Source organism: Staurois parvus, unplaced genomic scaffold (genome assembly GCF_062004578.1).
Source record: "Staurois parvus isolate SC_StPar_1 unplaced genomic scaffold, SC_StPar_1.0 ptg000733l, whole genome shotgun sequence".
In the NCBI taxonomy this organism is placed as follows: domain Eukaryota; kingdom Metazoa; phylum Chordata; class Amphibia; order Anura; family Ranidae; genus Staurois; species Staurois parvus.
Window position 1 is genome coordinate 80001 of NW_028318529.1, and position 23070 is coordinate 103070.

At 48.2% G+C, this 23070-nt stretch overlaps 1 protein-coding gene across 2 annotated transcripts in view; it reads left to right on the forward strand.

Moving 5' to 3' along the window:
• TGFB1I1 (transforming growth factor beta 1 induced transcript 1) overlaps positions 1 to 22631 on the forward strand; it is a 67481-nt gene extending 44850 nt beyond the window's left edge. For both annotated transcript variants that reach the window (XM_089653992.1, XM_089653993.1), the window contains 4 exons: positions 1779 to 1952; positions 13474 to 13555; positions 20542 to 20690; positions 21681 to 22631. In XM_089653992.1, coding sequence (XP_089510118.1) covers positions 1779 to 1952; positions 13474 to 13555; positions 20542 to 20690; positions 21681 to 21947 — 672 coding nt within the window. In that variant the 3' untranslated portion in view covers positions 21948 to 22631. The remainder of the gene's footprint in view (positions 1 to 1778; positions 1953 to 13473; positions 13556 to 20541; positions 20691 to 21680) is intronic.
• The last annotated feature ends 439 nt before the right edge of the window (positions 22632 to 23070 follow it).

Consider the following 23070-nt stretch of genomic DNA (forward strand, 5'->3'; position numbering starts at 1 on the left):
TCAGAAAAGATGAGGAGGGAAAAAATGTCAGTGGTCTCCACCTGTAAAACCATTTCTGTTTTGGGGGTCATCTCATTGTTGCCCATCTAGTGCACTTGTTGTTAATTTCATTACCACCAAAGCAGCTGAAACTGATTACCAACCCCCTCTGCGACTTACCGGACCAGATCCATATCCCAGGAGTGTCATCAACTTGATGTTATACTCTGATTGCAAAGTCTGCCTTTCATTTTTTTGAGCCGTTCGTGTATATATAATATCTATCACACACACCTTATACAGGCACTGTACATGCCACAAACACTTCACATGCAGAGCACGCCTACCAGTCCACACACAGGGTACACAGAGCACGCCTTACAGTCCACGCGCACAGGGTACACAGAGCACGCCTTACAGTCCACGCGCACAGGGTACACAGAGCACGCCTTACAGTCCATGCGCACAGGGTACACAGAGCACACCCTACAGTCCATGCGCACAGGGTACACACAGCACGCCTTACAGTCCACGGTCACAGGGTACACAGAGCACGCCTTACAGTCCATGCGCACAGGGTACACAGAGCCCGCCTTACAGTCCACGCGCACAGGGTACACAGAGCACGCCTTACAGTCCACGCGCACAGAGCACGCCTTACAGTCCACGGTCACAGGGTACACAGAGCACGCCTTACAGTCCACGCGCACAGGGTACACAGAGCACGCCTTACAGTCCACGGGCACAGGGTACACAGCACGCCTTACAGTCCATGCGCACAGGGTACACAGAGCCCGCCTTACAGTCCACGCGCACAGGGTACACAGAGCACGCCTTACAGTCCACGCGCACAGAGCACGCCTTACAGTCCACGCGCACAGGGTACACAGAGCACGCCTTACAGTCCACACGCACAGAGCACGCCTTACAGTCCACGCGCACAGGGTACACACAGCACGCCTTACAGTCCACGGTCACAGAGCGCGCCTTACAGTCCACGGTCACAGGGTACGCAGAGCGCGCCTTACAGTCCACGCGCACAGGGTACACAGAGCCCACCTTCCAGTCCACGCGCACAGGGTACACAGAGCACGCCTTACAGTCCACGTGCACAGGGTACACAGAGCACGCCTTACAGTCCACGCGCACAGGGTACACAGAGCACGCCTTACAGTCCACGCGCACAGGGTACACAGAGCACGCCTTACAGTCCACGCGCACAGGGTACACAGAGCACGCCTTACAGTCCACGCGCACAGGGTACACAGAGCACGCCTTACAGTCCACGCGCACAGGGTACACAGAGCTCACACACTATACATAGCACAAATGTATTTTGCTTCATCACAAATCCAAAACCCAGGAAGTCCATCTCACCGCCCAGGAAAGTCTTTAGAGGGATCCAGGCTGCACACAGTTCATCTGATGAATGAGCATGGCTGGAGGGGAAGTACCTTCCCTCTACAATTATCCCCGTCTGGACCTTACCCCAGGCTGACTCTCTACCTCACATCTCACTGTACAGTCTACACACAGAGGGTACACCCTGCACCCCACTCACTATGGACCCCTTGAGTGCTCACCATACGGCAGGATTCTTCCAGTAATTCCACTCTGAATTAATTGCTCATTGATGGTCACATGGAGTTTTTGGCACCATTATTATGTTTTCCTATCTATTGGAATGATTTTATGTCATATTCCGCATGGTCCTGGCTGGATGATGTATTGTCAGATTGCATCATACTTGTGTATTCTACTGTACTGAGGTCGGCTGTGTCTTCTTAATTCCTCTGCAGGTTGTCACAGCTCTAGGCCATACCTGGCACCCGGAACATTTTGTCTGTGCTCATTGCAGATCTCTTATTGGAAGTACAAACTTCTTTGAAAAGGACGGACAGCCGTATTGTGAGAAAGATTACTTCGAGTTACATGCCCCACGCTGTGCCCTGTGCCATCTGCCCATCCTGAAGGTGACAATATCTCTTGGATCTGGTTGTCCAAGCTGCTTCTATTCTTCTGCTACATTCACAGTCCATACAAATCAATGTAAGCCTGACCTGTGTGTTAGGGCTGCCATCTCATCCCTCTAAAACCGAACACATATTAACTACACGGGTTCTGTGGCTGATTAAAGCGACAATTATCTCAGTTAGTGACGTATCTGCATTAAATTAACCTCTGAGCTTGTGTAAATAATATGTCTTTGGTTTTAAAGGGATGAGGTGGCAACCCTACTATGTGTCCAGATCCTCGACTTACCCTTTCTTTAGGATTATAGTAATAAATGCCATCTTCATATAATTACATACCAAAGCTGCTGGTGTAATCGTCTGCTCCACACATGGAAGATGCAGAGTAGACTCAGATTGCATAGAGAGAGAGAGATAGACTATCCCCCTGATTAGTCCTCTTACAGACTCTAGGAAGACTGGCACATACAGAGCACCATACACAGGGCTGGGTAGAATATCTATGACCAGGAACGAAAGGTTGGCATCATTATACTCCCTGCCAGGTACAGAATTTGGTGGTTGGGGTCAGAAGTTTTCTCAAAGGCAAAAGCCAAAGCCAACCGATTCACAGATTTCAGTTTCTTCACAGATCTGATGATGGAAATTATTCTGTTAGAATTTTACACCATCCTGGCTCAGATTACCTGCTTGTTTTCTCCAATTCTTCTCCATCATATCTTGTATTTGGTTAAACCACCTTATTACTTTTCACGTTCATAGTTCCATTTACTGTGCAAGTCTTGTGTTGAACTCATTATTCTACTTCCTATACTTGCATTTTATTTCCCTTCCCGCTATTATGAGTCCAACTTCTCACCCTTTATACCTCCATCTCTCCTTTTCTATAATCCCCCTGTACCTCTAACAACTACCATCCTACCATACTGTCATTCTTGCCTTCCATTCCTCTTCCAACTATCTACTACCATTTCTGCCTTCCATTCCTCCTCCACCAATCTCTACTACCATTTCTGCCTTCCATTCTTCCTCCACCTATCTCTACTACCATTCCTGCCTTCCATTCCTCCTCCACCAATCTCTACTACCATTTCTGCCTTCCATTCTTCCTCCACCTATCTCTACTACCATTCCTGCCTTCCATTCCTCCTCCACCAATCTCTACTACCATTCCTGCCTTCCATTCCTCCTCCACCTATCTCTACTACCATTCCTGCCTTCCATTCCTCCTCCACCAATCTCTACTACCATTCCTGCCTTCCATTCCTCCTCCACATATCTCTGCTACCATTCCTGCCTTCCATTCCTCCTCCAACTATCTCTACTACCATTCCTGTCTTCCATTCCTCTTCCAACTATCTCTACTACCATTCCTGCCTTCCATTCCTCCTCCACATATCTCTGCTAACATTCCTGCCTTCCATTCCTCCTCCAACTATCTCTACTACCATTCCTGTCTTCCATTCCTCCTCCACATATCTCTGCTACCATTCCTGCCTTCCATTCCTCTTCCAACTATCTCTACTACCATTCCTGTCTTCCATTCCTCCTCCACAAATCTCTACTACCATTCCTGTCTTCCATTCCTCCTCCACCAATCTCTACTACCATTCCTGCCTTCCATTCCTCTACCAAATATCTCTACTACCATTTCTGCCTTCCATTCCTCCTCCACCAAACTCTACTACCATTCCTGCCTTCCATTTCTCCTCCACATATCTTTACTACCATTCCTGCCTTCCATTCCTCCTCCACCTATCTCTACTACCATCCCTGCCTTCCATTCCTCCTCCACCTATTGCTACTACCATCCCTGCCTTCCATTCCTACTCCACCAATCTCTACTACCATTCCTGCCTTCCATTCCTCCTCCACCAATCTCTACTACCATTCCTGCTTTCCATTCCTCTTCCACATATCTCTACTACCATTCCTGCCTTCCATTCCTCCTCCACCAATCTCTACTACCATTCCTGCCTTCCATTCCTCCTCCACCAATCTCTACTACCATTCCTGCCTTCCATTCCTCTTCCAACTATCTCTACTACCATTCCTGCCTTCCATTCCTCCTCCACATATCTCTGCTACCATTCCTGCCTTCCATTCCTCCTCCAACTATCTCTACTACCATTCCTGTCTTCCATTCCTCCTCCACATATTTCTACTACCATTCCTGCCTTCCATTCCTCTTCCAACTATCTCTACTACCATTCCTGCCTTCCATTCCTCCTCCACCTATCTCTACTACCATTCCTGTCTTCCATTCCTCCTCCACAAATCTCTACTACCATTCCTGTCTTCCATTCCTCCTCCACCAATCTCTACTACCATTCCTGCCTTCCATTCCTCTACCAAATATCTCTACTACCATTTCTGCCTTCCATTCCTTCTCCACCAAACTCTACTACCATTCCTGCCTTCCATTTCTCCTCCACATATCTTTACTACCATTCCTGCCTTCCATTCCTCCTCCACCTATCTCTACTACCATTCCTGTCTTCCATTCCTCCTCCACATATTTCTACTACCATTCCTGCCTTCCATTCCTCTTCCAACTATCTCTACTACCATTCCTGCCTTCCATTCCTCCTCCACATATCTCTGCTACCATTCCTGCCTTCCATTCCTCATCCAACTATCTCTACTACCATTCCTGTCTTCCATTCCTCCTCCACATATTTCTACTACCATTCCTGCCTTCCATTCCTCTTCCAACTATCTCTACTACCATTCCTGTCTTCCATTCCTCCTCCACAAATCTCTACTACCATTCCTGTCTTCCATTCCTCCTCCACCAATCTCTACTACCATTCCTGCCTTCCATTCCTCTACCAAATATCTCTACTACCATTTCTGCCTTCCATTCCTCCTCCACCAAACTCTACTACCATTCCTGCCTTCCATTTCTCCTCCACATATCTTTACTACCATTCCTGCCTTCCATTCCTCCTCCACCTATCTCTACTACCATCCCTGCCTTCCATTCCTCCTCCACCTATTGCTACTACCATCCCTGCCTTCCATTCCTACTCCACCAATCTCTACTACCATTCCTGCCTTCCATTCCTCCTCCACCAATCTCTACTACCATTCCTGCTTTCCATTCCTCTTCCACATATCTCTACTACCATTCCTGCCTTCCATTCCTCCTCCACCAATCTCTACTACCATTCCTGCCTTCCATTCCTCCTCCACCAATCTCTACTACCATTCCTGCCTTCCATTCCTCTTCCAACTATCTCTACTACCATTCCTGCCTTCCATTCCTCCTCCACATATCTCTGCTACCATTCCTGCCTTCCATTCCTCCTCCAACTATCTCTACTACCATTCCTGTCTTCCATTCCTCCTCCACATATTTCTACTACCATTCCTGCCTTCCATTCCTCTTCCAACTATCTCTACTACCATTCCTGCCTTCCATTCCTCCTCCACCTATCTCTACTACCATTCCTGTCTTCCATTCCTCCTCCACAAATCTCTACTACCATTCCTGTCTTCCATTCCTCCTCCACCAATCTCTACTACCATTCCTGCCTTCCATTCCTCTACCAAATATCTCTACTACCATTTCTGCCTTCCATTCCTCCTCCACCAAACTCTACTACCATTCCTGCCTTCCATTTCTCCTCCACATATCTTTACTACCATTCCTGCCTTCCATTCCTCCTCCACCTATCTCTACTACCATTCCTGCCTTCCATTCCTCCTCCACCTATTGCTACTACCATCCCTGCCTTCCATTCCTACTCCACCAATCTCTACTACCATTCCTGCCTTCCATTCCTCCTCCACCAATCTCTACTACCATTCCTGCTTTCCATTCCTCTTCCACATATCTCTACTACCATTCCTGCCTTCCATTCCTCTTCCACCAATCTCTACTACCATTCCTGCCTTCCATTCCTCCTCCACCAATCTCTACTACCATTCCTGCCTTCCATTCCTCTTCCAACTATCTCTACTACCATTCCTGCCTTCCATTCCTCTTCCAACTATCTCTACTACCATTCCTGCATTCCATTCCTCCTCCACATATCTCTGCTACCATTCCTGCCTTCCATTCCGCCTCCACCAATCTCTACTACCATTCCTGCCTTCCATTCCTCCTCCAACTATCTCTGCTACCATTCCTGCCTTCCATTCCTCCACCAACAATATCTACTACCATCCCTGCCTTCCATTCCTCCTCCACCTATTGCTACTACCATCCCTGCCTTCCATTCCTACTCCACCAATCTCTACTACCATTCCTGCCTTCCATTCCTCCTCCACCAATCTCTACTACCATTCCTGCTTTCCATTCCTCTTCCACATATCTCTACTACCATTCCTGCCTTCCATTCCTCCTCCACCAATCTCTACTACCATTCCTGCCTTCCATTCCTCCTCCACCAATCTCTACTACCATTCCTGCCTTCCATTCCTCTTCCAACTATCTCTACTACCATTCCTGCCTTCCATTCCTCCTCCACATATCTCTGCTACCATTCCTGCCTTCCATTCCTCTTCCAACTATCTCTACTACCATTCCTGCCTTCCATTCCTCCTCCACCTATCTCTACTACCATTCCTGCCTTCCATTCCTCCTCCACCAATCTCTACTACCATTCCTGCCTTCCATTCCTCTTCCAACTATCTCTACTACCATTCCTGCCTTCCATTCCTCCTCCACATATCTCTGCTACCATTCCTGCCTTCCATTCCTCCTCCAACTATCTCTACTACCATTCCTGTCTTCCATTCCTCCTCCACATATTTCTACTACCATTCCTGCCTTCCATTCCTCTTCCAACTATCTCTACTACCATTCCTGCCTTCCATTCCTCCTCCACCTATCTCTACTACCATTCCTGCTTTCCATTCCTCTTCCACATATCTCTACTACCATTCCTGCCTTCCATTCCTCTTCCACCAATCTCTACTACCATTCCTGCCTTCCATTCCTCCTCCACCAATCTCTACTACCATTCCTGCCTTCCATTCCTCTTCCAACTATCTCTACTACCATTCCTGCCTTCCATTCCTCTTCCAACTATCTCTACTACCATTCCTGCATTCCATTCCTCCTCCACATATCTCTGCTACCATTCCTGCCTTCCATTCCGCCTCCACCAATCTCTACTACCATTCCTGCCTTCCATTCCTCCTCCAACTATCTCTGCTACCATTCCTGCCTTCCATTCCTCCACCAACAATATCTACTACCATCCCTGCCTTCCATTCCTCCTCCACCTATTGCTACTACCATCCCTGCCTTCCATTCCTACTCCACCAATCTCTACTACCATTCCTGCCTTCCATTCCTCCTCCACCAATCTCTACTACCATTCCTGCTTTCCATTCCTCTTCCACATATCTCTACTACCATTCCTGCCTTCCATTCCTCCTCCACCAATCTCTACTACCATTCCTGCCTTCCATTCCTCCTCCACCAATCTCTACTACCATTCCTGCCTTCCATTCCTCTTCCAACTATCTCTACTACCATTCCTGCCTTCCATTCCTCCTCCACATATCTCTGCTACCATTCCTGCCTTCCATTCCTCCTCCAACTATCTCTACTACCATTCCTGTCTTCCATTCCTCCTCCACATATTTCTACTACCATTCCTGCCTTCCATTCCTCTTCCAACTATCTCTACTACCATTCCTGCCTTCCATTCCTCCTCCACCTATCTCTACTACCATTCCTGCCTTCCATTCCTCCTCCACCAATCTCTACTACCATTCCTGCCTTCCATTCCTCTTCCAACTATCTCTACTACCATTCCTGCCTTCCATTCCTCCTCCACATATCTCTGCTACCATTCCTGCCTTCCATTCCTCCTCCAACTATCTCTACTACCATTCCTGTCTTCCATTCCTCCTCCACATATTTCTACTACCATTCCTGCCTTCCATTCCTCTTCCAACTATCTCTACTACCATTCCTGCCTTCCATTCCTCCTCCACCTATCTCTACTACCATTCCTGTCTTCCATTCCTCCTCCACAAATCTCTACTACCATTCCTGTCTTCCATTCCTCCTCCACCAATCTCTACTACCATTCCTGCCTTCCATTCCTCTACCAAATATCTCTACTACCATTTCTGCCTTCCATTCCTCCTCCACCAAACTCTACTACCATTCCTGCCTTCCATTTCTCCTCCACATATCTTTACTACCATTCCTGCCTTCCATTCCTCCTCCACCTATCTCTACTACCATTCCTGCCTTCCATTCCTCCTCCACCTATTGCTACTACCATCCCTGCCTTCCATTCCTACTCCACCAATCTCTACTACCATTCCTGCCTTCCATTCCTCCTCCACCAATCTCTACTACCATTCCTGCTTTCCATTCCTCTTCCACATATCTCTACTACCATTCCTGCCTTCCATTCCTCTTCCACCAATCTCTACTACCATTCCTGCCTTCCATTCCTCCTCCACCAATCTCTACTACCATTCCTGCCTTCCATTCCTCTTCCAACTATCTCTACTACCATTCCTGCCTTCCATTCCTCTTCCAACTATCTCTACTACCATTCCTGCATTCCATTCCTCCTCCACATATCTCTGCTACCATTCCTGCCTTCCATTCCGCCTCCACCAATCTCTACTACCATTCCTGCCTTCCATTCCTCCTCCAACTATCTCTGCTACCATTCCTGCCTTCCATTCCTCCACCAACAATATCTACTACCATCCCTGCCTTCCATTCCTCCTCCACCTATTGCTACTACCATTCCTGCCTTCCATTCCTCCTCCACCAATCTCTACTACCATTCCTGCTTTCCATTCCTCTTCCACATATCTCTACTACCATTCCTGCCTTCCATTCCTCCTCCACCAATCTCTACTACCATTCCTGCCTTCCATTCCTCCTCCACCAATCTCTACTACCATTCCGGCCTTCCATTCCTCTTCCAACTATCTCTACTACCATTCCTGCCTTCCATTCCTCCTCCACATATCTCTGCTACCATTCCTGCCTTCCATTCCTCCTCCAACTATCTCTACTACCATTCCTGTCTTCCATTCCTCCTCCACATATTTCTACTACCATTCCTGCCTTCCATTCCTCTTCCAACTATCTCTACTACCATTCCTGTCTTCCATTCCTCCTCCACAAATCTCTACTACCATTCCTGTCTTCCATTCCTCCTCCACCAATCTCTACTACCATTCCTGCCTTCCATTCCTCTACCAAATATCTCTACTACCATTTCTGCCTTCCATTCCTCCTCCACCAAACTCTACTACCATTCCTGCCTTCCCATTTCTCCTCCACATATCTTTACTACCATTCCTGCCTTCCATTCCTCCTCCACCTATCTCTACTACCATTCCTGCCTTCCATTCCTCCTCCACCTATTGCTACTACCATCCCTGCCTTCCATTCCTACTCCACCAATCTCTACTACCATTCCTGCCTTCCATTCCTCCTCCACCAATCTCTACTACCATTCCTGCTTTCCATTCCTCTTCCACATATCTCTACTACCATTCCTGCCTTCCATTCCTCCTCCACCAATCTCTACTACCATTCCTGCCTTCCATTCCTCCTCCACCAATCTCTACTACCATTCCTGCCTTCCATTCCTCTTCCAACTATCTCTACTACCATTCCTGCCTTCCATTCCTCTTCCAACTATCTCTACTACCATTCCTGCATTCCATTCCTCCTCCACATATCTCTGCTACCATTCCTGCCTTCCATTCCGCCTCCACCAATCTCTACTACCATTCCTGCCTTCCATTCCTCCTCCAACTATCTCTGCTACCATTCCTGCCTTCCATTCCTCCACCAACAATCTCTACTACCTTTCTTGCCTTCCATTCCTCTTCCAAATATCTCTACTACCATTCCTGCCTTCCATTCCTCCTCCACCTATTTCTACTACCATTTCTGCCTTCCATTCCTCTTCCAACTATCTCTGCTACCATTCCTGCCTTCCATTCCTCCTCCACCAATCTCTACTACCATTCCTGCCTTCCATTCCGCCTCCACCAATCTCTACTACCATTCCTGCCTTCCATTCCTCCTCCAACTATCTCTGCTACCATTTCTGCCTTCCATTCCTCCACCAACAATATCTACTACCATTCCTGCCTTCCATTCCTCTTCCACATATCTCTACTACCATTCCTGCCTTCCATTCCTCCTCCACCAATCTCTACTACTTTTCCTGCCTTCCATTCCTCTTTCAAATATCTCTACTACCATTTCTGCCTTCCATTCCTCCTCCACCAATCTCTACTACCATTCCTGCCTTCCATTCCTCCTCCACAAATCTCTACTACCTTTCTTGCCTTCCATTCCTCCTCCACATATCTCTACTACCATTCCTACCTTCCATTCCTCCTCCACATATCTCTACTACCTTTCCTTCCTTCCATTCCTCCTCAACCTATCTCTACTACCATTCCTGCCTTCCATTCCTCCTCCACCTATCTCTGCTACCATTCCTGCCTTCCCTTTCTCCACCACATATCTCTACTACCATTCCTGCCTTTCATTCCTCCTCCACCTATCTCTGCTACCATTCCTGTCTTCCATTCTTCCTCCACCTATCTCTACTACCATTCCTGCCTTCCATTCCTCCTCCACCTATCTCTACTATGATCATTCCTGCCTTCCTCTCCTCCTTCACCTCCTTCTGCTACCATTCCTGCTTTCTTTTCCTCCACCACCTCCCTCTACTACCATTCCTGCCCTCCATTCCTCCACCACCTATCTCTACTGCCGTTCCTGCCTTCCATTCCTCCTCCACCTATCTCTACTGCCGTTCCTGCCTTCCATTCCTCCTCCACCTATCTCTACTATCATTCCTGCCTTCCATTCCTCCTCCATCTATCTCTACTATCATTCCTGCCTTCCATTCCTCCTCCACCTATCTCTACAAATTTTCCTGCCTTACCTTTCTCCACCACCTCCCTCTTCTACCATTGCTTGCCTTTCATCCCTGCCTCACCTCTCTCTAGTACCATTCTTGCCGTTCATTCCTTCCTAACCCCCCCGCTATCATTCCTGCTTCCACTCCTTCTCCGCCTTCTTCTACTACAATTTCTGCCCTCTGCTCCTCCTCTTCCTCCTCCTCTAATCACCCTGCCTTTCCGTTCTCCCTCAACTACCTCTACTACTACTGTTGCTTGCCTTTTAGCCTTTGCTCACCTCTCTCTAGAACCATTCCTGCTATTCATTTCTTCTGCATGTTTCTCATCTATCATTCCTGCCTCCTACTTCTTTTCTGCCTCCCTCTACTACAATTCCTGCCTTCCATTCCTTCTCTACCCCCTCTACTACCAATCCTGCTTTCCAGTTATCCACCACATCTCTCATCTATCATTCCTGCCTTCCATTCCTTCTCCATGTCTCTCATCTATCATTCCTGCCTTCCATTCCTTCTCCATGTCTCTCATCTATCGTTCCTGCCTTCCATTGCTTCTGCATGTCTCTCATCTATCATTCCTGCCATCCATTCTTCCTTCACCTCTACTACCATTCCTGCCTTCCATTCCACTTTCACCCACCTCTATTACCATTGCTTGCTTTCATCCCTCACCTCTCTCGAGTACCATTTCTTTTATTCATTCCTTCCTAACCTCCCTCTACTAACATTCCTGCCTTCCACTCCCTCTCCACCTTTCTCGTCTACCATTCCTGCCTTCCACTCCCTCTCCACCTTCCTCGTCTACCATTCCTGCCTTCCACTCCCTCTCCACCTTCCTCGTCTACCATTCCTGCCTTCCACTCCCTCTCCACCTTTCTGGTCTATCATTCCTGCCTTCCACTCCCTCTCCACCTTCCTCGTCTACCATTCCTGCCTTCCACTCCCTCTCCACCTTTCTGGTCTATCATTCCTGCCTTCCACTCCCTCTCCACCTTATCTGGTCTATCATTCCTGCCTTCCACTCCCTCTCCACCTTATCTGGTCTACCATTCCTGCCTTCCACTCCCTCTCCACCTTTCTCGTCTATCATTCCTGCCTTCCACTCCCTCTCCACTTTTCTCATCTACCATTCCTGCCTTCCACTCCCTCTCCGCCTTTCTCGTCTGCCAATCCTGTCTTCCACTGCCTCTCCACCTTTCTGGTCTGTCATTCCTGCCTTCCACTCCCTCTCCACCTTTCTGGTCTGTCATTCCTGCCTTTCACTCCCTCTCCACCTCTCGAGTCTATCATCCCTGTCCTCTATTCCTTCTCCATGTCTCTCATCTACCATTCCTGCCTTCCACTCCCTCTCCACTTTTCTCATCTACCATTCCTGTCTTCCACTCCCTCTCCACCTTTCTCGTCTGCCAATCCTGTCTTCCACTGCCTCTCCACCTTTCTGGTCTGTCATTCCTGCCTTCCACTCCCTCTCCACCTTTCTCGTCTACCATTCCTGCCTTTCACTCCCTCTCCACCTCTCGAGTCTATCATCCCTGTCCTCTATTCCTTCTCCATGTCTCTCATCTACCATTCCTGTCTTCCACTCCCTCTCCACCTTTCTCGTCTGCCAATCCTGTCTTCCACTGCCTCTCCACCTTTCTGGTCTGTCATTCCTGCCTTCCACTCCCTCTCCACCTTTCTCGTCTACCAATCCTGCCTTTCACTGCCTCTCCACCTTTCTCGTCCACCATTCCTACCTTCCACTCCCTCTCCACCTTATCTGGTCTATCATCCCTGCCTTCCACTCCCTCTCCAACTTTCTCGTCTACCATTCCTGCCTTCCACTCCCTCTCCACCTTTTTCGTCTACCATTCCTGCCTTCCACTCCCTCTCCACCTTTCTCGTCTACCAATCCTGCCTTCCACTGCCTCTCCACCTTTCTCGTCCACCATTCCTACCTTCCACTCCCTCTCCACCTTATCTGGTCTATCATCCCTGCCTTCCACTCCCTCTCCAACTTTCTCGTCTACCATTCCTGCCTTCCACTCCCTCTCCACCTTTCTCGTCTACCATTCCTACCTTCCACTCCCTCTCCACCTTTCTCGTCTACCATTCCTGCCTTTCACTCCCTCTCCACCTCTCGAGTCTATCATCCCTGTCCTCTATTCCTTCTCCATGTCTCTCATCTATCATTTCTGCCTTCCATTCCTCTGCTACATGACTTTACTACTATAACTGTCTTTTTTTCCTCTTTTACCTCCCTATACTAATGTTTCTCCCTTTTCTCTAACTCCCACTCCCCTTATTCTTCCTCTCTGCCCTTTATCCCTCCATTCCCCTGTACAGTAATTTCACCTTCATCCTTTTGTCCCCCTTCCCTATACTATAATTTTAGCTCCCATCCTTCTTGCTTCTTCTGTAATTTTGATCCTTCCTTCCCTATACTATCATTATTGCTCTTTTCCTTTTCCTTCCTCATTGCTATTCCATCATTTTTCATAATTTGCTTCCATCCTCCTCTCTTCTTCTGTAATTCTGACCCTTTTCCCCTTTGTTTTGCACACCTCTGATTTCCATTGCAGTTGAATTTGCTTCATTTTTATTCCTATTTTCTAATTTCTCCTCATTTCCAGATTTAATGCCTTTTTATTTCTTCTTTTCAGAATTTGGTGACCGCTCTTGGCTGCACCTGGCATCCGGAGCATTTTTGCTGCAAAGTTTGTATGAAACAAATCGGGGAAGAAGGTAATTTTTAAAAACAATTTTATAACCAAATTTTGTAAATTTCATCACCATTCAGAGAAGTGGCCCATGATTTGTGCACACTCTTGCATGTAACCCATGCCTTTGCAGTGCATGTTATCATGCAGACACAATCGGCATGAATCTCCAAATGAACAATAGCAGGTCGCTAGTACCCACAGATCTCCTGAACTAGTACCTATCCGGAAACATGTGAGTGCCATACCAGTGTGTCTGCCATTACTAATACACGGAATGACACCATGTGGGATGCCTCTCTCCATTCCTTACATGTATATACCTATCAGATCCACATTGGAATCACTGGGGATGACAAGCAATATTTAACCAGGAGGACTACAAGCTCCAGCATTACTTCTTATGTCCCACCAAAAGTGCGAATGACCCTTCATTTCCCATGAGAGTCCATTAAAGTTGGTGGGTGAGGGGGTACAATGGGGGGGGGGAGCACAAAGCACTTATCTCCTTCTGGATGTGAAAGGAATTGTTTGTTTACTTGTTGATTTCACATTGAGGACTTTATTTCACTATTATTTTGTGTTCACTATTCAGGTATGTTTTTTATGTAATATAACATAGACTGAGGTAGCCCTCCTGCCATTTTGTGTATTCTATCCGGTGTATAGTCTGCAGCACCTCATGAATAGATTCAATTTGCTTGCAGAAAATAGTGTAGATCTGTTTTGTAATTTAAGTTCAATAAGCCTGAAAACTATAAACACATATTTTATGTAGTCAGGGCCTGAACTACACAAACATGGAGGAGACATTGCCTCATTCTTCCCTCTGTCTATTGGGATACTGATTTTATGCTGCACCATTCTTCTCTGGCCAGCAGGGGGAGAACTAAAGTGAAGTAAGCCCATAGACTTTTAGGCAGAGCGCTGGGAATCCTGGGAGTTGTAGTTTGAGATGGCAGTCATATAACAGAACAAATAGACTTTTACACTGTAATTCCCAAGAGACACTGGGGCATGGAGGAGGAGTGGAGGCGCTTCTCTGAGACTGCTCAGGTAAGTTCTTCCTCTTGGTGCTGAGGTAAGTGATGAAAGCACATCTGCTACGTACTGACCAGACTGCTGAGGGGCCAAACCATCGGAGAGTCAGCACAGCACAGACCACAGTGACTGCATCAGGGAGACCACAGCATCCTACCACCCTCCACTTCCCACCGCTGAATCTCTGGAGGCATTGTTTGGAGAGACGGAAGGAGCCCTCCTGTCTACAACAAGAGATCACACAGGGACTGCCTATTGTTCACACTGCTAGCAGGGACTGAGTTACTGGAGGGAGGACATTAAGTACACTGCACCTGTGCCACGTCTTTACTGCATCCTTACTGCGTCTTTACTGCATCCTTACTGCACCTGTACCACGTCTTTACTGCATCCTTACTGCACCTGTACCACGTCTTTACTGCATCCTTACTGCGTCTTTACTGCATCCTTACTGCACCTGTACCACGTCTTTACTGCATCCTTACTGCGTCTTTACTGCATCCTTACTGCACCTGTACCACGTCTTTACTGCATCCTTACTGCACCTGTACCACGTCTTTACTGCATCCTTACTGCGTCTTTACTGCATCCTTACTGCACCTGTACCACGTCTTTACTGCATCCTTACTGCGTCTTTACTGCATCCTTACTGCATCTGTACCACGTCTTTACTGCATCCTTACTGCGTCTTTACTGCATCCTTACTGCACCTGTACCACGTCTTTACTGCGTCTTTACTGCGTCTTTACTGCATCCTTACTGCATCCTTACTGCATCCTTACTGCATGCTGCTTTACTAAAACTCTTGTTAAGCGCACCAATGCTTCCTAAAGGGCCCCTATGATAGCTGGCAGAATGCAGATGTCTGTAAAACCACCTTACAAGTCCCCTTCTCCCCTTTCCTTCATTTCTATGAACAGTGCACATCCAGTTGGTCTAGGCCCAGCATAGTCAATCAATGCACTTTGGCAATAGAGATCCTGTGTTTGGTAAATCGAGCTTTATTATTGCCCAGGGCTGGATTTACTTCTCAGGAGCCTATAGGCAGAGAATTCTGAAGCACCCCTTCCCCCCATTTGCCAGAAAGCCATGGACTCTCATTCTTCTTTTGAAGCTTCATCTACAACCTGCTGAGACTTGCAGTTCTGCATCGGCTGCTGGAACTCAGGTTGTTGTAATTCCCTTATGTGTGTGTGAGACTACAAGTCCCAGCATCAAGGGGAAGACATGAACACTCATCCTCCTCCTCAAAGCTTTGTCTCTAACCTGCTGGGACTTGCACTTCTATGTCTTCTGCTGGGGCTCAGGTTGATGCAGAAGGAAGGAGGAAGGGGGGAGGAAGGGAGGGAGGGAGGGAGGAAGAGAGGGAGGAGAAAGGAAGGAAGGGAGGGAGGAAGGAAGGAAAAGAGGGAGGAGGAAGGGAGGGAGGAAGGAAGGAAAAGAGGGAGGAGGAAGGGAGGGAGGAGGAAGGGAGGGAGGGGGGAAGGAAGGAAAAGAGGGAGGAGGGAGGGAGAGAGGAAGGGAGGGAGGGAGGAGGGAGGGAGGAAGGGAGGGAGGGAGGAAGGAAGGAAAAGAGGGAGGGAGGAAGGGAGGGAGGGAGGGAGGAAGGAAAAGAGGGAGGAGGGAGGGAGGGAGGAAGGAAGGAAAAGAGGGAGGAAGGAAGGAAAAGAGGGAGGAGGAAGGGAAGGAGGGAGGAAGGAAGGAAGGAAAAGAGGGAGAAGGGAGGGAGGGAGGAAGGAAGGAAAAGAGGGAGGAGGAAGGAAGGGAGGGAGGGAGAGAGGAAGGAAAAGAGGGAGGAGGAAGGGAGGAAAAGAGGGAGGAGGGAGGGAGGAAGGAGGGAAAAGAGGGAGGAGGAAGGGAGGGAGGAAGGAGGGAATAGATGGAAAAGGAAAGGTGGAAAAAAGAAGGCGGAAATGGATGGAGGATGTAGGAAAGGGAGGAAGGAAGGGAGGAAGAAAGGCAGTGAGGGCGGGAGGAAAGAAGGAAGGAAGGGGGAAGGAAGGAGGTAATGGATGGAGAAAGGAAGGGGGAGGGAAGGAGGTAATAAATGGAGTGAGGGAGGAAAGATGGAAGGAAGGAGGGAATGGATGGAGGAAGGAAGGGGGAGGGAAGGAGGTAATAAATGGAGTGAGGGAGGAAAGATGGAAGGAAGGAGGGAATGGATGGAGGAAGGAAGGAGGGAAAGAAGGGATGAGGAAGAGAGTGAGAAAGAAGGGGGGAAGGAAGGGATGGAGGGAGGAAGGAATGAAAAGAAAGAAGGAGGGAGGGAGGGAGGGAATGGATGAAGGGAGGGAAGGAAGAATGGAAGGAAGGAAGTAGGGAATTAATGCATGGAGGAAGGAAGGACGACCTCATATAGATGCTCCCCGGAATATTGGCTCAGTCAGAAGCATCACAGAGTTGTCGGCTGCTCTTTTTACAATTTCATGCCCACACATCCCCTTCATACAAGCTGCATGGACTGGAGTGTGGGCGGGCACGGGGGGAAGCAGAGCAAATCCAGCCTCTCTCTTCTCCCATTGGTGTGGAGGATGGGGGGAGTGGCTGGGCTGCTGGGCACTGTGTGAGGGGTGGAGGGGCGCAGCTAAAATTTAGAGGAGCTCAGAACCCGCCTAGACCCTGCCCTGAGGAAATCCGATGGACAGTCTGGGGTGATTTCACAGTGGTGAGGGCAGTTACAAGCACTGATCTCCCTGTATGGCTTTCCATGAAGCAGCTGAAATTTGTGTGAGGGAGAGGAGGAGAAGTGGCTTTCAGCTGCTTCACTGAAAGCCATACAGGGAGATTGGTACTTGTAAATGCCCCCACTGCCACACCGATCACCCCAGACTGTCAATGTCACCCTCTGTAGGAACTACAAACTACTGTCCTTGGACACACGGGTGGCCCAAGGTCTGAAAAAAAAAACCTCCTACAGAAGAGTGCCCCTCTGGGAAGGGCGTCTGTAGGCACATACCTACAGTGCGTATTGGCATTTCCGTCCCTGACTTTAGGTGACCTCGGTACTGTGTATGCTGATCTGGACTCCAAATGTCATCTTATGCCTAGTCCTTATTACTAACCACCCTGTATGCTAAATTGTGTTATTACCATTGGTAGCCCATTCCTATGCTGACTTCATTACCAACCATCTCCGGTGACAATATATTCATTTTGCCTTTACTAACTGGTTCAGCAGCTGTTTTCTTGGACATGGTATTATTACTGGTTACCAGGCATTACTTTCAGAGATATTCTGCGATATCACATGTTTTGTACACTCAGGATAGTGTGTCAGAGGGGCTGATGTCCTTAAAGAGGTCAATGCAAAGAACTGAGGACCCATCCTGAGCAGAGCCTCCTATGAAGGCAGCGCTACACTTGTATATAACATTATTGAGTGCAGGCCGAGGGTAGAGAAAACCCAGAAGAGGTAAAGCAAATGTTAGCCTCAGTGGTGTCACTATGGCGAAGTGGGGGGGACCGCACCCGGGTGACACCCGCCAGAAGGGTGACACCAGGGCCGGCGCTACCATAAACATGTGCTGCCCACCAGTGGGGCCCCAGTGGAGGTAGGAGACGTGGCACTTTTATCCTTTATTAGAGGTAGAGCAGGACACAGCCCAGGACACAGACAGAGCAGGACACAGGCAGAGCAGGACACAGCCCAGGACACAGGCAGAGCAGGACACAGCCCAGGACACAGCCCAGGACACAGGCAGAGCAGGACACAGCCCAGGACACAGGCAGAGTAGGACACAGCCCAGGACACAGCCCAGGACACAGGCAGAGCAGGACACAGCCCAGGACACAGGCAGAGTAGGACACAGCCCAGGACACAGCCAGAGCAGGACACAGGCAGAGCAGGACACAGCCCAGGACACAGCCCAGGACACAGGCAGAGCAGGACACAGCCCAGGACACAGGCAGAGTAGGACACAGCCCAGGACACAGGCAGAGCAGGACACAGCCCAGGACACAGGCAGAGCAGGACACAGCCCAGGACACAGGCAGAGCAGGACACAGCCCAGGACACAGGCAGAGTAGGACACAGCCCAGGACACAGGCAGAGCAGGACACAGCCCAGGACACAAGCAGAGCAGGACACAGCCCAGGACACAGGCAGAGCAGGACACAGCCCAGGACACATCCCAGGACACAGGCAGAGCTGGACACAGCCCAGGACACAGGCAGAGCAGGACACAGCCCAGGACACAAGCAGAGCAGGACACAGCCCAGGACACAGGCAGAGCAGGACACAGCCCAGGACACATCCCAGGACACAGGCAGAGCTGGACACAGCCCAGGACACAGGCAGAGCAGGACACAGCCCAGGACACAAGCAGAGCAGGACACAGCCCAGGACACAAGCAGAGCAGGACACAGCCCAGGACACAGGCAGAGCAGGACACAGCCCAGGACACAGGCAGAGCAGGACACAGCCCAGGACACAGCCCAGGACACAGGCAGCGCAGGACACAGCCCAGGACACAAGCAGAGCAGGACAATGCCCAGGACACAAGCAGAGCAGGACAATGCCCAGGACACAAGCAGAGCAGGACAATGCCCAGGACACAGCCCAGGACACAAGCAGAGCAGGACACAGCTCAGGACACAGGCAGAGCAGGACACAGCCCAGGACACATCCCAGGACACAAGCAGAGCAGGACACAGCTCAGGACACAGGCAGAGCAGGACAATGTCCAGGACACAGCCCAGGACACAAGCAGAGCAGGACACAGCTCAGGACACAGGCAGAGCTGGACAATGCCCAGGACACAGCCCAGGACACAAGCAGAGCAGGACACAGCCCAGGACACAGCCCAGGACACAGGCAGAGCAGGACACAGCCCAGGACACAGGCAGAGCAGGACACAGCCCAGGACACAGGCAGAGCAGGACACAGCCCAGGACACAGGCAGAGCAGGACACAGCCCAGGACACATCCCAGGACACAGGCAGAGCTGGACACATCCCAGGACAAGACCCTGCATATAATACAAAACAACAGTGAAACCTTGCGAGCTGCTAGATTACAATATAAATGTACAGAGACTTTACTAGTGCAATTAACAAAATCAATATAATGTGAAACCCTTTATGTGGCCTGTGAACAATACTCTCTCCTTCACCAGCAGCTATGCACCTATGCATATCTCATACAATTATACATAACAACAGTAAACAGTCAATAAGTGCAGCGTTAGTATATATAATATAACATCAATACCAGTGCCATTAAAAAAACCACAAACTACCACACCTAAAGAGTATATAATATATCAAATATTTAAAAAAAATATTCTTGGAAGAGTCATTTATCTTCAGTGAATGAAATCTTATGCTGTAGCACCTTTAGTGCTTAATCCAACTTTGTGCTGAAAAACACCACCAGATGTCTGCTCCCCCCAAGTACATGACGTCACAATTTAATGTTCAGTCAAGATATGCCTTTTGTCCCTTAATGGACCATTTGGATGTCCTATGAGGGCTTGGAACAATCTCCATAGCTTACGCTAGTCTCCTTCCGCCAACCACTCCACCTCGTGCAAACAGACGTAACATAGTTCTTTATCCTTTAAAACCTTTTATTTGTATTCTCAACATATAAAGTTTGCACTCACTTGTAGCGGGTGCCCAATCGCACCAAACGTAAGCAGCGTGTCAACTGAGAGAAATCAGCGGTCCTGTGCAATGCCGCCTCTACTGACGATTACATAGACACTTTCGTAGAGTGTCGGAGCGGGGCCTCGGATGACGTCACAACTTGAATTGATGGGTTTGCACACATATCATTCTTTTCATCAAGGAGACAGGCAGACAGCAGAAATATGGGACTTAGGGACAAATTGTAATGACTCCTGTGGTGATGTGAGGACTACAAATCACATTGACTCCACAGGATGACCCTCAGTATCCCTCCCCCCACTGGGTTATTGGTTCTTTTGTATAATGGAATGTCTCCATTGATTGACCGCTCTTTCCATACAGGGTTCCATGAGAAGGAAGGGGAACCTTACTGTTCAGATGATTATTTCCACCTGTTTGGAGCTGTTTGCGCTGGATGCTCTGAACCAGTGAAAGAAAGTTACATTTCAGCGCTCAATGGATTATGGCATCCGCAGTGTTTTGTGTGTCATGTGAGTATCCTGAAACATTCCAATCTATTCCTATCATCATGAAAGTAGAAGATTCCAGATAGAACGATACACATTGGTAATTGTTGGTCACTACAGTCTCACACCCTGAATACTGCTGGATAGGGTGCCCAGAACTGGAACCTAGTAGAAGCTCAACTATTGTCTGACCTTCTTTGGGTGGGGTTGTGTCATCCTAACCCTTTTAAGATCTGGCATACGTGATGAGTGGTGGAATGGGGCAACATATTTTAGTGGTAACCTTTCTTCATCCCTAACTGGTCATGGATTGAGACCTAAGTAAAATATCTATGGCAGGGTAGACCTCACCAGAGACTTGAGATCCTTGTGTGCCAGATCTGACCAATTATAGAAGAGCTTAATGTAGGAAGTGATGTGGCCTTTGTCTTCTGCCTGTCTGGTGTCAACATTAAAGGAACAGCAATTCTCTGGCCAGTTTACTTTGTCCAGCAGTTACCCTGTAAAGCTGTTGTCTGTATTTTCCTTTGTAAATAGCTTACAACCCTTTCCTGATCATGCAGCACAGTCTATCTATTGGCTTTTGATCAGACGGACAATTATTGGAAAACTGTTGCAGCCTCTGGATCTCCTCTGTGGAGACAGTAGTCAGCTCTCCTCGATCCTCCTAGACAGATGGTAGAATGGAGAGCTCTTCTGCCCTGCCCTGTGGACAAGCCGGAATCCCAGAAGGAACACATTCCAGCAGCTTAGGTCTCTCTGTATCTTTCTTCTGCTGTCTAAGATTTGACCTTAGTCTTCCCAGGCAGCCCTGGCAGAATTCTCTTCTCCTTCTTATGCCACTTCTTCATCATACTGGAACATTTGGGGTATTCTGAAGTCCATGAAGTTCCATTGCTGGCAGTGTTCTGTGGAACAAATGTTCCTCTAGATTGGTTTTAAACTGTAGAAATGCAGTACAATATGTCCACCAGTGTAAGATTCAGTGTTCATGTCATTTCTGGTTTTCTTTAGGTTTGTCACACCCCATTCCTCAATGGAAGTTTCTTCGAGAATGATGGCCTACCTCTGTGTGAGACTCATTACCACTCGTCTCGTGGATCACTGTGTGCCGGATGTGATCAGCCAATTACAGGTCGATGTGTGACCGCAATGGGAAGAAAGTTCCATCCCCAGCACCTCAGCTGTACTTTTTGTTTGCGGCAACTCAATAAGGGCACTTTCCGTGAGCAAGATGGAAAACCGTACTGCCAAGCATGCTTTGCCCGTCTCTATGGCTAGGGGATGTGCATGGAGCTAGCAGAACTCTTTGGACACTTTTGGACTGTTTGGAATGTTCTGTATCTGCCACACGTAGATGGTGGGTGGGAACAATGCCTTTCCCAACATGTACAATGTGTTCTTCAAGGCTTACTGAAATTTTTGCTGCAGCTCCAGTACCATCCTGAATATTTGTGTGCTTGCTGCCTGCCTTTACCTCACACTTTCTAGATGAAGAGGCGTATTTATAAAAGAAAGGTCCAATCCAGGTGCAGACTTTGTTTTCAGGCTGCAGGTATATGTAAGACTAAGACCTTCATGGAGTGAGATGGGGGAGCCTGGCTGTGTTCAGAAGAAATCTCTGAATAAATCTGATTACAATGAACAACAAATGAAACTTCATCCTATTCTGGAATATACAGACCTGGGTGAATGTTGGTGAGATTTTTTCAGTTGGGTGAATGTGCAGGCCAATCTAGGCAGATGAATGTCAATGAGTGGGTGAATAATAGAGTGTACATTGATCATTTTCTGCTGCATAAATACGCCCCGAAGTCTACATGCACATAGCATTACACAGAGGAACAGATCGACAAGTAGAGATAAAACTAGTCACTTTATATTCAATGCACATTTCTCACTTCCTCTGATGTACCATTTTTATATTTCCAATAAAACGCACCATTTCTGTCCCGGTCAGGGATATACTCTCTCCTTAGTGTATTTCTAATAATGTCATATATGTTCGTTGGTGAATCCATGCAAGACACGGTGATGTGGGCTCAGCTCTGTAAACCTGAATCACTAGACTGACTTTTACAGCTGCCTAGAAATTCCATCAACAGCAGCCAAAATAATACAAGAAAGCACAAAGCCAGTAGCTGTTGGAAATGAATTTGATTTCTTTATCGTACATCACGGGACACAGAGCAGGCTATAATCATTACTGTCTGGCTTATGCACCACCTATAGGTGGTCGCTGGTCGACCAAAAACAGACAAGAAGTCCTCTCAATATAACCCCTCCTACACAGGAAGTCCAGCAGTTTTCACACCATTGTCTTGAAGGTGATGGTCACGGAAGTTCAACTCTCTATGAGAGTACTATCAGTCTCAAAATGGTTTTAGAATGGAATCGAGGGACT